Source organism: Trachypithecus francoisi, unplaced genomic scaffold (genome assembly GCF_009764315.1).
Source record: "Trachypithecus francoisi isolate TF-2019V2 unplaced genomic scaffold, Tfra_2.0 Lachesis_group20, whole genome shotgun sequence".
NCBI lineage: Eukaryota > Metazoa > Chordata > Mammalia > Primates > Cercopithecidae > Trachypithecus > Trachypithecus francoisi.
In genome coordinates this window covers 52,299,282-52,313,770 of record NW_022681466.1, presented here as the reverse complement: position 1 = coordinate 52,313,770, position 14,489 = coordinate 52,299,282, and the positions used below count along the sequence as shown (strand labels likewise).

Below are 14,489 nucleotides of genomic sequence, written 5' to 3'. Positions count from 1 at the left end.
TCAGTTCACTGCAGTCTCCACCTCCCAGGTTCAAGCGATTCTCCCACCTCAGGCACCTGAGTAGCTGAGATTACAGACACATACCACTGCACCCGGCTTACTTTTGTATCTTTAGTAGAGATGGCGTTTCACCATGTTGGCCAGGCTGGTCTCAAACTCCTGACCTCAAGTGATCCGCCCACCTCAGCCTTCCAAAATGCTGGGATGATAGGCGTGAGCCATCACGCCTGGCCAGATGATGGCTTTTTAAACTAGTCTTCTCATTTCTAATTTTGATTTCTTAGTATTTACCCTTCATATTGGTATCTTTGAGAAAGTTAAGTTCTCTTAGAAGTGGCATGGGTACATTCAGGTACAGTTCTCAAAGTAACTAAAACCACCTTATTTGCTTTGCAAATGTTCACTACCAGTGTAATACAGAAGTGAGGAGAATGGCTGAGATTATTTTTTCATAGCTCTTCCTTTGTTTATGGTAATCAGGCTTTGCATGCTAAAAATGTTTCAGGTTATATGTGCATATTCTGGGCGTGTGCATTGGTTGATGCCTGTAATATGCTTTGGGAGGCCAAAACAGGAGGATTGAGTTCAGGAGTTCGAGACCAACCTGGGCAACGTAGTGAGACCTTGTCCCTACAAAAAATGTAAAAAAAAAGGAAAAATTAGCCAGGTATGGTTGTGCACACCTCTAGTCCCAGCTAGAGGATCACCTGAGCCTCAGAGGTCAAGGCTGCAGTGAGCCATGATCATACCATTGCATTCCAGCCTGGGCGACAGAGCGAGACCCCTCAAAAAAATATTTCTGTTCTGGAAAGTGGAACCTACTAATGATACAAAAATGGGAATATAGCTTTCCAAATTAGAAGAGTTGCTGAATTTTGAATAACTAATAACCAAGACATTGATATTACTGCTTTGTCTCATTTTCTAAGTTAAAGCAGGCTCCTTACCTGTTGAAGAGGGCCTGTCTTCCCAGGCCCACCCTGGCGTCTGCCTATGGTAGTCCCCTTCTGAATGTACAGAGGAGACTGAAGAAGGCCGTTCCGTTCCTAAGTAGCCTTGCCCAGGGATAGGAGATTTAGATTTCCTGCTGTTTGACTTGCTGATCAGCTTTGGTTTGCAAACTCCTCCTAAAAGTGAAATTCAAGTTAAAGTATTAATATATTAAGTTCTCAAAATGCTAATGATTATATAGTGCTAAATGAAAAAAGCAGAATGGGAACACAGAGATTCCAGATCCTGATACTCAATGAAATAAAACACTGCAGGCATACTTCAGAGATACTGAGGGTTCAGTAAGTCACAATTATTTTGCTGGTGGATGGTCTTGCCTCCATGTTGATGGCTGCTGACTAAACCTGCATGGTGGCTGCCAAAGGCTGGGGTGGCTGTGGCAATTTATTTTCCTTTCATGAAAGATTTATTTGTAACATGCAATGATTGCATTTTAGCCACAGTAGAACTTTCAAAATTGGAGTCGATCCCTCAAACCCTGCTTTATTAACTGGTTTATGTAATGTAGTATTCTAAATCCTTTGCTGTCATTTCAACAATGTTCACAGCATCTTCAGGGGAAGATTCAATCTCAAGAAACCACTTTCTTTGCTTATCCCTAAGAAGCAACTCATCCATTTCAAGTTTGATGATGAGACTGCAGCAATTCAGATACATCTTCAGGCTCCACTACTAGTTCTAGTTCTCTTGTTATTTCTTTTTTTTTGTTTGTTTTTGAGACAGAGTCTCGCTCTGTCACCCAGGCTGGAGTGCAGTGGCCGGATCTCAGCTCACTACAGTCTCCGCCTCCCGGGTTCACGCCATTCTCCTGCCTCAGCCTCCCGAGTAGCTGGGACTACAGGCGCCTGCCACCTCGCCTGGCTAGTGTTTGTGTGTGTGTGTGTGTGTATTTTTTAGTAGAGACAGGGTTTCACCGTGTTAGCCAGGATGGTCTCGATCTCCTGACCTCGTGATCCGCCCGTCTCGGCCTCCCAAAGTGCTGGGATTACAGGCTTGAGCCACCGCGCCCAGCCTCTTTTTTCTTTTTTAAGGCAGGGTCTCACCTCTGCTGCCCAGGCTGCACTGCAGTGGTGCAATCACGGCTTACCAGCTCACTAAAGCCTCAACTTCTTGGTCTCAAGCAATCCTCCCACCTCAGACCCAAGTAGCTGGGACTGCAGGTGCATACCACCACACCCGGCTACTGTTTAAGATTTTTGCAGAGATGGGGTCTCACTATGTTGCCCAGATTGGTCTCAAACTCCTGGGTTCAAGTGATTCTACTGCCTCAGCCACCCCAAAGTGCTGGGAGTACAGGCATGAGCCATCCTACCCAGCCTCTCTTGCTATTTCTACTACACCTGCAGTGACTCCCTCCACTGACGCCCTCCCAAGTTATCCACGGGAGTTAGAATCATCTTTTTCCAAACTCCTGTTAATGTTGATACTCGTAACTCCTCCCATGAATTACAAATGTCTTTAATAGCATCTAAAATGGTAAATCCTTTTCAGAAGGTTTTCAGTTTGCTTTGCTCAGATCCATCAGAGGAATCACTATGGCAGCTATTGCCTTATGAAATGTATTTCTTAAATAATAAGACTTGAAAGTAGAAATTACCCTTTGATCCATGGGCTGCAGAATGGATGTTGTGTTAGGCGTAAAAACAACATTCATCTCCTTGAACCTTTCCATCAGAGCTCTTGGGTGACTAAGTGGATTATTAATGAGCAGTATTGAAAATCTTTTTTTTTTCTAAGCAGTAGGTCTGAACAGTGGGCTTAAAATATTCAGCAAGCCATTCTGTAAACACATGCTGTCATCTAGGCTTTGTTCTGTTTCTAGAGCACAGGTGAGTAGACCGAGCATAATTCTTAAGTGCCCTAGGATTTTCAGAATGGTAAAGGAGTGCTGGCTTCAACTTCAAGTCATCATCTGCATTAGCCCCTAACAAGAGAGTCAGCCTGTATTTTGATGTTTTGGACTCTTCCAGTAGAAGGCTGTTTTGTTTACATGGAGGATCTGTTGTTTAATGTAGTCACCTTTATCAATGATCTTAGCTAGGTCTTCTGAGTAACTTGCTGCAACATCTTCATCAGCACTTTCTCCCTCCCTCACCTTGCACTTTTATGTTATGGAGACGGCTTCTTCAGCCTCTGAACCGGCCTCTGCTAGCTTCAGCCTTCTCGTCTGTGGCTTCCTCACCTCTCTGAGCCTTCAGAGAATTGAAGAGTTAGGGCTTGGATTAGGATTAGGTTTTGGCTTAAGGGAATGTTGTGGCTGGCTTGGTTTTCTATCCAGACCACTAAAACGTTCTGTGTATCATGAAACACTGTTTTGCTTTATTACCATTTGTGTGTTCACTGGAATAGCACTTTCAATTTCCTTCAAAAACTTTTCCTTTGCATTCACAATTTAGCTAATTGTTTGGCGCATGAGGTCTAGTTCTCAGCCTGTCTTGGCTTTCAACATGCCTTTCTCACTAAGCTTAATCATTTCTAACTTTTCATTTCAAGTGACAGACTTGTGATTCTTCTTTTCACCTGAACACTTAGAAGCCATTGCAGGGTTACTAAGTGGCCAAATTTGAATATTGTTGTGTGTCAGGGAATAAGGAAGCCAGAAAAGGAGAGAGACAGGGAACAACCAGTCAGTGGAGGAGTCAGGACACACACCACCTTTATGGGTTGTTTGCCATCTTATACGGGCGCTGCTCATGGTGCCCCAAAACAGTTACGATAGTAATATCAAAGATCACTGATCACCATCACACAGATAATAATCATGAACAGGTCTGAAATATTGTGAGAATTACCAAAATATGACACAGAGACACAAAGGAGAGCACATGCTATTAAAAAAATAGTGCTGATAGACTTGCTTGATGCAGGGTTGCCACAAACCTTCAGTTAAAAAAAAAAAAAAATATCAAAGCACAATAAAACAAGGTATGCTTGTATTTAGAAGAAAGCCAGAATTTCACTTGTAACAATCAAAACAAAAAACAAGGGTCATCCTCCTGCCATTAAAATGTGGTAATTAAGGAATTGAAATTTCTGGAACATCAAGGCTTCTTTACTGGCCTCAGAGTACAGAAACTGCTAAAGAAAGAAGGCAGGGTGACAAAAATCATACTTCATTAATGACCAACCCCCTTCCCAACTGGAGTTAATACACCACACAAAGAAATATGTAAAGGAAAAACTGCAGAACAAAGCTTCTTCATGCTACTACAGGACTTGAGCCTCTGCTCAGCAAGTTTTGATAGCCCTTTTGGATTTTCCACACTGTGTAGCTGATTAACTCGGCAGAAGTTCACAGAAGTGAGACACCTCTGACTGTGCTCTAAAAGAAAATATCACAAAGAGCTCAGAAGAGATCAGAGCCCAGGTCACCATCAAACTTTTTCCTCAGCCGCAGCAAAACAATTTCACACTGCCCCAAATTCCTATACAACTAGTACAATTTTAATTGCCTATGTCACCAGTCTTATAACCTTAAAACATACACATTTAAAGCCAATAAAACTTGGAAGGTAAGAACAGAAAGAGGAAGATGATGCTCATTTTTCAGAGGAGGAAGTACACTGATAAGGTCTTAAAGTTAACATGTATAGTTTTTTTTTTTTTTTTTTTTGAGACGGAGTCTTGCTCTTTCGCCCGGGCTGGAGTGCAGTGGCCGGATCTCAGCTCACTGCAAGCTCCGCCTCCCGGGTTTACGCCATTCTCCTGCCTCAGCCTCCGGAGTAGCTGGGATTACAGGCGCCCGCCACCTCGCCCGGCTAGTTTTTTGTATTTTTAGTAGAGACGGGGTTTCACCGTGTTAGCCAGGATGGTCTCGATCTCCTGACCTCGTGATCCGCCCGTCTCGGCCTCCCAAAGTGCTTTAAAGATCTCTAATCTCTTTAATATTTTTCTTAACCATAGCGAGATAGATCTTTTGCTTGATGATAACAGAAAAATAAATCTAAGCTAAAACAGAAATACTTGGGCCGGGCACAGTGGCTCAAGCCTGTAATCCCAGCACTTTGGGAGGCCGAGACGGGTGGATCACAAGGTCAGGAGATCGAGACCATCCTGGCTAACCCGGTGAAACCCCGTCTCTACTAAAAAAATACAAAAACCTAGCCGGGCGAGGTGGCGGGTGCCTGTAGTCCCAGCTACTCCGGAGGCTGAGGCAGGAGAATGGTGTAAACCCGGGAGGCGGAGCTTGCAGTGAGCTGAAATCCAGCCACTGCACTCCAGCCTGGGCGATAGAGTGAGACTCTGTCTCAAAAAAAAAAAAAAAAAAAATAGAAATACTGCTCAACTTCAGATAATTTTTTTTTTTTTTTTTGAGTCAGAGTCTCGCTCTGTCGCCCAGGCTGGAGTGCAGTGGCACAATCTCCGCTCACTGCAACCTCGGTCTCTCGGGTTCACACCATTCTCCTGCCTCAGCCTCCCGAGTAGCTGGGACCACAGGCGCCCACCACCTCGCCCGGCTAGTTTTTTGTATTTTTTAGTAGAGACAGGGTTTCACCGGGTTAGCCAGGATGGTCTCGATCTCCTGACCTTGTGATCCGCCCGTCTCGGCCTCCCAAAGTGCTGGGATTACAGGCGTGAGCCACCATGCCCGGCCAACTTCAGATAATTTTTAAAAGCACAAGAGATATTAGTTCTCAAAATATTAAAGAAAAGGTTATAAGATTAAAGCTTAGGATTATTATGGTTCTTTTGTGTGCTTGTTTTTAACAGAATGTATAAAATCTCATTCTAGCAACTCTTTTCTGGCTATCCAGAGACATATCTGACACAATGCTTACCAGATAGAAGCATTAGCATTCTGGATGATGTGCTGTGAAGAACTGTTTCTTTTTCTCCCCTTTTTTCCTACTCTTTTTTTCTTTTTTGAGACAGGGTCTCACTTTGTCACCTGGGCTGGAGTGCAGTGGCACAACTGCAGCTCACTGCAACCTCCACCTCCTGGGCTCAAGTGATCTTCCTACCTCGGCCCCCACAAGTAGCTGGGACTACAGGCGTGAGCCACCACACCCAACTAATTTTTGTAATTTTTGTAGAGATGGGGTTTTCACCATGTTGCCCAGGCTGGTTTTAAACTCCTAAGCTCAAGTGATCCACCCAACTTAGCCTCCCAAAGTGCTATGATTACACCTTTTTTCCTACTCTTTTCTATGGCTTATGATTTATTTTATTTTATTTTAATTTTACTGTGTGTGTATGTATGTATGTGTATGTATGTATGTATTTTGAGACAGAGTTTCACTCTGTTGCCAGGCTGGAGTGCAGTGGCGTGACCTCGGCTTACTGCAACCTCCGCCTCTCGGGTTCGAGCGATTCTCCTGCCTCAGCCTCCTGAGTACCTGCCACCATGCCCAGCTAATTTTTGTATTTTTTGTAGAGATGGGGGTTTCACCATGTTGGCCAGGATGGTCTCGATCTCTTGACCTCATGATCCGTCTGCCTCGGCCTCCCAAAGTGCTGGGATTACAGGCGTGAGCCACTGTGCCCGGCCGGCTTATGATTCTTTTATATTAAACCTAATGTTTACAGTTAAATAACTTTTATTCAAAAACGTATTTGTGTTATAATTACAATGTAGTATGTATAGATGAGGACTAGATGCAAACAAACAAAAAATGGACATCCCAGGAGGGTGACACTTAGGGTAAAAGTTTTCTTCCATTTCTGTTCATGTTACTATAATGTCTGGGTAGATTTTAAAAAACCTTTTTTAAGTAACTGAAACCCTAAGAGGTAACTCTGAGCACATAAAGACATAAATGAAATGGCTTAGTTGATGCATCGGAGCTTGGGAAATAAACTGGCTTTTTTGGGGAAAAGCAGCAGAAAAGCAATAAAATGAAAGCTGTACCTGAATGAGGTGATGGGTCCCCTTCCTCTCTCCGTGTCTCACCACTGGTCACAACTGAGGTGTTGGCAGTACCAGGCACTACTCCCATAGGCTGGGACATGACAACTCCATGATCCTCAACTTTGTCATCAAAGCTTCCCATGAGAGCCTTCCTGATAATGTCTTCCAGCCCGAGATTGCTGGCAGGATCAGCAAAAGAATGGCCTCTAGAGCTAACTGAGCCTGAAAAAGAATCAAAAACATTTCCACTTATTTCTGAAAGGCCAATCAGGAAACAAACATGCACTGCCCCATCAGCCCACTGAATACACATAGCACTTGGCAAGTGACCTAGAACAACACCAGGACCCACCACACAGAGACCCTCTTTTTTTTTTTTTTTTTGGAGACAGTCTCTGTCGCGCCCAGGCTGAAGTGCAGTGGTATGATCTTGGCTCACTGCAACATCCGCCTCCCAGGTTCAAGGGATTCTCCCACCTCAGTCTCCCAAGTAGCTGGGACTACAGGGGCACCCACAACCACACCAGGCTACTTTTTTGTATTTTTAGTTCACCATGTTGGTCAGGATGGTCTCGAACTCCCAACCTCAGGTGATCCACCTGCCTTGGCCTCCCAAAGTGCTGGGATTACAGGCGTGAGCCACTGCGCCCAGCCCAGAGACCATCTTAATCCACAAATAACTCCTTAAGGAAATTTGTTTCCCAAGTGAATCAGTCACACTAAGTCACTCAACAGTTTCCCAGTTCCCTAGTTTCGACATTGTTCTTTAATAGTTTCCATTCTTTTTGTTCATTTATCTTTTCAATAGGTATTTACTGGATCTCAGTTCCTTTGTGTGCTACTGGGTAAACCTTCCTTCACTAAATTATTTATTCATTTTTTCATATTAGAGCAGTCATTCCCCTGGTATACAGTTGGTACTCAGTACATATTTGTTGGACTGACTACTGCTGTGCCAATTTTGTATTGGTAAATAATGTCTTTTCAATCTTACCTGATGTAGTAACTGCTGGCAGATTAAAGATCTCAGTTCCTGGCTGAGCAGCTGCTATATTTAAGCAAACATTCAAGTTAATTAAGATGTGATAATCATATACACCAAACTAAAGTCTCAAAAAATTCCTATAATAAAATTAATCTTTTTATTTTCCATGACCTCAACCTTTATTTTTCACCCATTAAGTGAAGATAAAATGGAAGAACTTTTTTTTTTTTTTTTTTTTTTGAGACAGGGTCTCACTCTGTTGCCCAGGCTGTTTTTTAAAAGGAAATCAGGAAATAGGTAAGGTAGGAACATCAAAAGAAGAGCAATAAACTGTGTGCAGTGGTGCACTTCTAGTCCCCCACCTACTCAGGAGGCTGAGGCGGTAGGATTGCTTGAGCTCAGGAATTTGACGCCAGCCTGTGCAACACAGTGAGACTCTCCCAAAAAAGTAAATAAAGGAGCAGCTGTAACCCAGAAAAGGGAAAGGAACTTTGCACTGCTGGAGAAAAACAAACAGGAAAATGCTGTTCTCAGAACAGGAACCAAGGCTTTCTGATGAAGAAGAAACCTTGGACTCTGGGATGACCGCCACGAGTACCAACAGGTTTGAGGCAACCTGGGATGTGATCCAGAGGAAAGCCACCACAGTGAATACTATGAAAATGACTGTGTTTCCCTGCATGGCTAACTGGAAACTCAGGATATTTGCTGGAAAAAACAAAAGACTCTGTTGATCCTTTTCATTCCTGCTGACTGTGCAACTTGTAATCTGCAGTTTGAATGCTAACAGCATAAGACCTGGGAACCACCTATAATAAACCAGTGTGCCAGAAAGGGAAAGAATTTGGGACATAAATTGGTGTTTCCGTCATTCCCAACTCGATGCTAAGAATTTTAAAGAGAAAAAAAGAATGCAGAAAGCAAGTGGGTGGCCAAATGATGTGTCCCGAAGAATGTGAAATTTCTTTTTTTTTTTTCCTTTGAGACGGTGTTGCATTGTCACCCAGGCTGGAGTGCAATGGCGTGATCTAGGCTCACTGCAACCTCTGCCTCCTGGGTTCAAGCAATTCTCCTGCCTCAGCCTCCTGAGCAGCTGGGATTATAGGCCTCCACCACCACACTCAGCTAATTTTTGTATTTTTAGTAGAGACGGAGTTTCACCATTTTGGCCAGGCTGGTCTCGAATTCCTGACCTCAGGTGATCCGCCCACCTCGGCCTCCCAAAGTGCTGGGATTACAGGCATGAGCTACCGTGCCCTGCCACAATGTGAAATTTCTAATGAAACCACAGAACGATGGACTCTTACCCAAGGGGTGAGCACATTAGAGAAGAGGGAAGAGTGCATGTGCCTAGAAACAAACTTGGTTGATTAGGGAGGCTTTAAACTGACAGAGGAGAAAAGTCTTCAGAAGAACTAGAAAACAATGACCATGGATGATAGTCTTCTTACTTATGGGCCAGGTGACTAGGTAAATAACTTGAGCCTGAAATAGCAGAACCTTGTTATCATGAAGTGTGTGGAATAGGAGTCATTCATTCATTCAATAGATATTTAATTGAGCAGTTATTTGGCTGAATCGTAAGATTACCTTCTTATTGATCAAAAATGGTCAGATGAAGACAATTTCCTATAAGTTAACCAGTGATAATCCTTAGATACTACATTTTGCAATATACCCCTTCCTTTGCTTATGGAGCTTACAGTGCAGTGTGGTACTTGCTGAGGCCAAATCAGAATCACCTGGGTAGCTTAGCAAAGTTTCTACATTCCTGGGGCCCCATAGTTCAACTATTTAATAAGCAGTCCAGGTGACTGGTACCTAATGTTGAGCAAGAATGTGGTAACTGCTCAGAACTTAGCAGAAGGGAAGGTAGATATGTGAAAGCCACTGTGGAGGCCAACTTGACAGGAAGAGGTAACTCCCGTCAGGAGGCAGAGACCAGGATAGTGACAGCCAGAGTAAAGGTAACTGTGGTAGGGAAGCAGGAGGAACTTTTTGTGTGGGGAGGTAGAATATGAATTTAAGTTTAGATACTTAAGGAGCCAGTAAGTTAGTCAAGAAGTAATGAGGTCTGCAAAGATGTGTAAGTAGAGCTTAGTAGGAAAAGCTGGACTAGAGATACAAATTTGGGAGTTTTCAGCATACAGGTGACCATTCAAATCCCGAGTAGATGAGATAACTCAGATTATAAGGCATGAGGAGAAAGGGGCTAAGAAGTGAGCCCTGGGGGAAACTTAACAGTCAAGGGCCAGGCAAAGCAAGACTGAGCTTCTAAGGAGACATAAGTGGCCAGAGAAGTAGAGAAGAAACAGGAGAACATGGCATCAGAAAGCCAAAAGAAAGCATTTCAGGGAAGGAAAGTGGTTCACTGTGTCAAAAGCTGCAAAGAGATCCAATAAAGTAAGTTTTAAAGCATTACAGTTTTCAAAACAATAAAGTCATTGATGTCCTTGGGAACACTGGATTCAGATACAATGAGCTGAAGTGAAGCTGTGTTAGCCGCTGATGGCTTTCATTTAGTTCTGCTTCCCAGTGAAGGCTAAATGTGCCATGGTGGGCCCAGGAGCCCACTGGTTCTTTAATATAAATTCTCCTTTCCACCATGAAAAATAGTTCTTGCAATAAAAAAAAATCCCAGACTCTAAAGCAATTCTGTTAGTACTTCCCTTAAGACATGAATTATCTCTTGCCGGGCGCGGTGGCTCAAGCCTGTAACCCCAGCACTTTGGGAGGCCGAGACGGGCGGATCACGAGGTCAGGAGATCGAGACCATCCTGGCTAACACGGTGAAACCCCGTCTCTACTAAAAAAATACAAAAAACTAGCCGGATGAGGTGGCGGGCGCCTATAGTCCCAGCTACTTGGGAGGCTGAGGCAGGAGAATGGCGTGAACCCGGGAGGCGGAGCTTGCAGTGAGCTGAGATCCGGCCACTGTACTCCAGCCTGGGCGACAGAGCGAGACTCCGTCTCAAAAAAAAAAAAAAAAAAAAAAAAAGACATGAATTATCTCCTGTTAAAGTTAGGTACTTGTTTCATCATACAGCTTCAGGGAGTAGAGGCCATATGGCATACTGAAACACCTAACGTAGTACACTACTCAAAACATTAGGCAAGAGAGGAGAAACTATAAAGTAGGCTTCTTCATTTCAAACATGGCATTTCCCTGTCAAGAGTTTCCCACTTTAATGGTAAGACAGACTAGAGGATGAGAGCAAACCACACAAAGGTGAAATGATTTGCATCTCAGTTCCCGGCTGCACTGAGATCTCTAGCTCTCCATGCTCACACAGATTCATCTATGAGTGCCGAGAGAATTTGAAAATGAGAGTATATTTTTGTTGGTGACACTTGAGGAGCTACAAATAATACATTAAACTGTTGAAGACTGGAGACAGAAAATAGTAATAACAATTTTTTTTAGAAGAAAGGTGGCCAGACACGGTGGCTCACGCCTGTAATCCCAGCACTTTGGGAGGCTGAGGTGGGCGGATCACCTGAGGTTGGGAGTTCGAGACCAGCCTGGCCAACATGGAGAAACCCTGTCTCTACTAAAAATACAAAATTAGCCAGACTTGGTGGCGGGTGCCTGTAATACCAGCTACTTGGGAGGCTGGTGCAGGAGAATCACATGAACCCGGGAGGCAGAGGTTGCAGTGAGCCGAGATCGTGTCACTGCACTCCAGCCTGGGCCACGGAGTAAAACTCCATCTCAAAAAAAAAAAAAGAAAAGAAAGGCTATCTGTAAGCCTGATAATAATTCTGGTCAGCATTCTAAAATATTTGTCTTTTAGATTATTTTGTTGCCACCTAAACAGAGAATCTAGTAATTAAGAGCGAGGACAAGTTCAGAAACAAAGTGGCACAGATCTAAACACATATCACAGTGCAAGGCCCCCCCACTTTCCTTTCTTTTGACAGGGTCAGGAGACTACTAGATGGCAGATCACAGAAATAAAGCAGATCGCCCTTTCCTCAGCTGCCGCCACAGTGCTCAGTCCTTCCAAGGAAGCTAAGGCCACGTTGGGGTGAGGCCCTCACTTGATCCAGCGACTAGCACCACGTCCGGCAGTGCCAGCCCCACGCTCGCCCGTGTCCTGGCCTCTGTCTCCGAGCTTGCCTGCATCTACTCAGCCCTCACTCTGCATGGCAATGAGGTGACCATCACAGAGGATAAGACCAATGCCCTCATTAAGCAACTGGTGTAAATGTTGAACCTTTTTGGTCTAGCTTGTTTGCAATGGCCCTGGTCAATGTCAACACTGGGAGCCTCATTTGCAATGTAGGGGCTGGTGGACCTGCTCCAGCAGCTGGTGATGCACCAGCAGGAGATCCTGGCCACTCCACTACTGCTGCTCCAGCTGAGGAGAAGAAAGTGGAAGCAAAGAAGGAAGAATCTGAGGAGTGTGATGACATGGGCTTTGGTCGTTTTGACTAAATCTCTTATAATGTGTTCAACACAAAGCTAAACTTAAGAAGAAAAAAAAAAAGAATAAACCAGACTATGGTATACCCAAAGTCTTTCTATCACAGGGACTGAGAAAAAGACTGATAAGACCGGGGGATAGTACTGAGTGTGCTGAGAGAGTGCTGAGAGCACGAGGATGTTCTGATTAATACTTGCATATCAACCCAGAGGAAAGGTTCTGCCACAGAGCATTAGCCAGGGTATTTACCAACAATCTGCCTAAGATGCTATGAGTATGGAACTGTTAGAAGCCAGCTGGTCCATCATTAGCAACATGGACTCTGGAGTTGGAATGCCGGGGTTTGAACAGCAGCCTCATTACTTACTAGATATGTAACCTGTTCCAACTCTTAAACTTGAGTCTGTTTCCTCATCTACAAAATGGAGATAATTGTAATGTGTAATATGTAGGGTTGTTGTGAGGAATAAATGAGATTATATCTACACATGCTTAGAATAGAGCCTACCACATAGTACGTGCTAGATAATCTTTTGCTACCATTATTACTGATTTTATATTTTTACTTTATTTATTATTTTTTTGAGACAGAGACTCGCTCTGTTGCCCAGGCTGGAGTGCAGTGGCAAGATCTTGGCTTACTGCAACCTCTGCCTCCCAGGTTCAAGTGGTTCTCATGCTTCAGCCTCCCAAGTAGCTGGGATCACAGGCGCACACCACCATGACCAGCTGATTTTTATATTTTTAGTAGAGACAGGGTTTCACCATGTTGCCCAGGCTGGTCTCAAACTCTTGATCTCAGGTGATCCACCCACCTTGGCCTCGCAAAGTGCTGGGATTACGGGCATGAGCCACCACGCCCAGACAATTTTTGTAATTTTTTTTTTTTTTTTTTCTTTAGACATCTTACTCTGTGGCTTAGGCTGGAGCGATCATGGCTCACTGCAGCCTCAATTTCTCAGGCTCAAGCGATCCTCCCACCTCAGCTTCCCATGTAAATGGGACTACAGGGGCATATACCACCGCACCCAGCTAGTTTTTTATATTTTGTAGAGACAGGGTCTCCCTGTATTGTCCAGGCTAATCTCGAACTCCTGGGCCCAATCAGTCCTCTTGCCTTGGCCTCCCAAAGTGCTGAGATTCCAGGTGTGAGCCACCGTGCCTGGCCAATGTTGTATTTTTACACTGTGAGTTTATCAGAGTTGCATATGAATAGTGAATGAATCAACTCAAGTCCAGAAAGACACCGGTAGGGTAGAAAAAGTAGTTGGACTGGAGCAAGCACAGACGGACTTGGACTTGTCCTATAGTTGGAGCTACTTACTGCAAAAGTAGAGCAAGGGCAAGGCATGAATTAAAAGTAGCCCAAGACCTTGACATCAACATTCATACTAAGTACTTAACAGTATACTTCATAACAGTGTACAGGCTGCCAACACAACAGCAATAGTCTCAGCCTAGTTTAAATGCTACTTTAAATAGTCTTAGGCGAAAAATGATGAATTTAGCATAGATCATATTACACTACTCTATTTTGTATTACTTGAAACCTAGTGAAAGGCTAGGCTAAATGTTTTTGGTGGAGAATAACTGAGATGGTAGGGGTACTAAGAATGAGGACATGTGATGCACAGCTGATGAAACTGGGGACATTGAGAGGACTCCTGAAAGACACGTCTTCAAATATCTGAGGAGGTGTTACGTGGGGATGGGCCCAAATGGACAAAAGGAAGACTGATGGGTAGGGGAGAAAGAAAAATAAACCGTGGAGAGTTAATCCAATCCCACATAAAGAAAAGTAACCTAGACACAGCATTCCTTCAAAGAGAAATGGCACAGCTTCAGAAAGGAGCGAACTCCTACTTCCTAATTAGAACTCTTCATGGGCTGGCAGATACTTGAGAAGGAACTCTAGGATCAGATGTGTTGGATAGATGTCCTGTAAAGAGCCTTCAAACTCAAGCGTTATAGGAGAGGCAACACCGGAGATCATTATTAATGCATGTTTTATTTGGGGTTCATGAAAGAAATCCCACTTACCCATATCAGAGTCACCTCCACCAGAGGAGTTCAACTTACGAAAAATCTCCTGCTTCTTTGATTTAACCATGGGTGATGTATTTTCAAGCTTGGTGAAGAATGAAGGCAAGTAGCTTATACTCCCTGGTGACCGGGAATCATTCCTGTTAGGGCCAAAGTTAAGTATATTACAACCACG

General features: G+C 43.8%; 1 protein-coding gene and 1 pseudogene across 13 annotated transcripts in view; one reads left to right on the top strand and one right to left on the bottom strand.

The window, feature by feature from the left end:
- Positions 1–14,489, bottom strand: part of NCOR1 (nuclear receptor corepressor 1) — a 191,012-nt gene that overhangs the window by 3,345 nt on the left and 173,178 nt on the right. For all 13 annotated transcript variants that reach the window (XM_033181763.1, XM_033181769.1, XM_033181758.1 and 10 more), the window contains 4 exons: positions 14,312–14,454; positions 7,854–7,907; positions 6,860–7,081; positions 948–1,127 (listed from right to left, as the gene is read on the bottom strand). In XM_033181763.1, coding sequence (XP_033037654.1) covers positions 948–1,127; positions 6,860–7,081; positions 7,854–7,907; positions 14,312–14,454 — 599 coding nt within the window. The remainder of the gene's footprint in view (positions 1–947; positions 1,128–6,859; positions 7,082–7,853; positions 7,908–14,311; positions 14,455–14,489) is intronic.
- Positions 9,276–12,758, top strand: LOC117066563 (annotated as a pseudogene).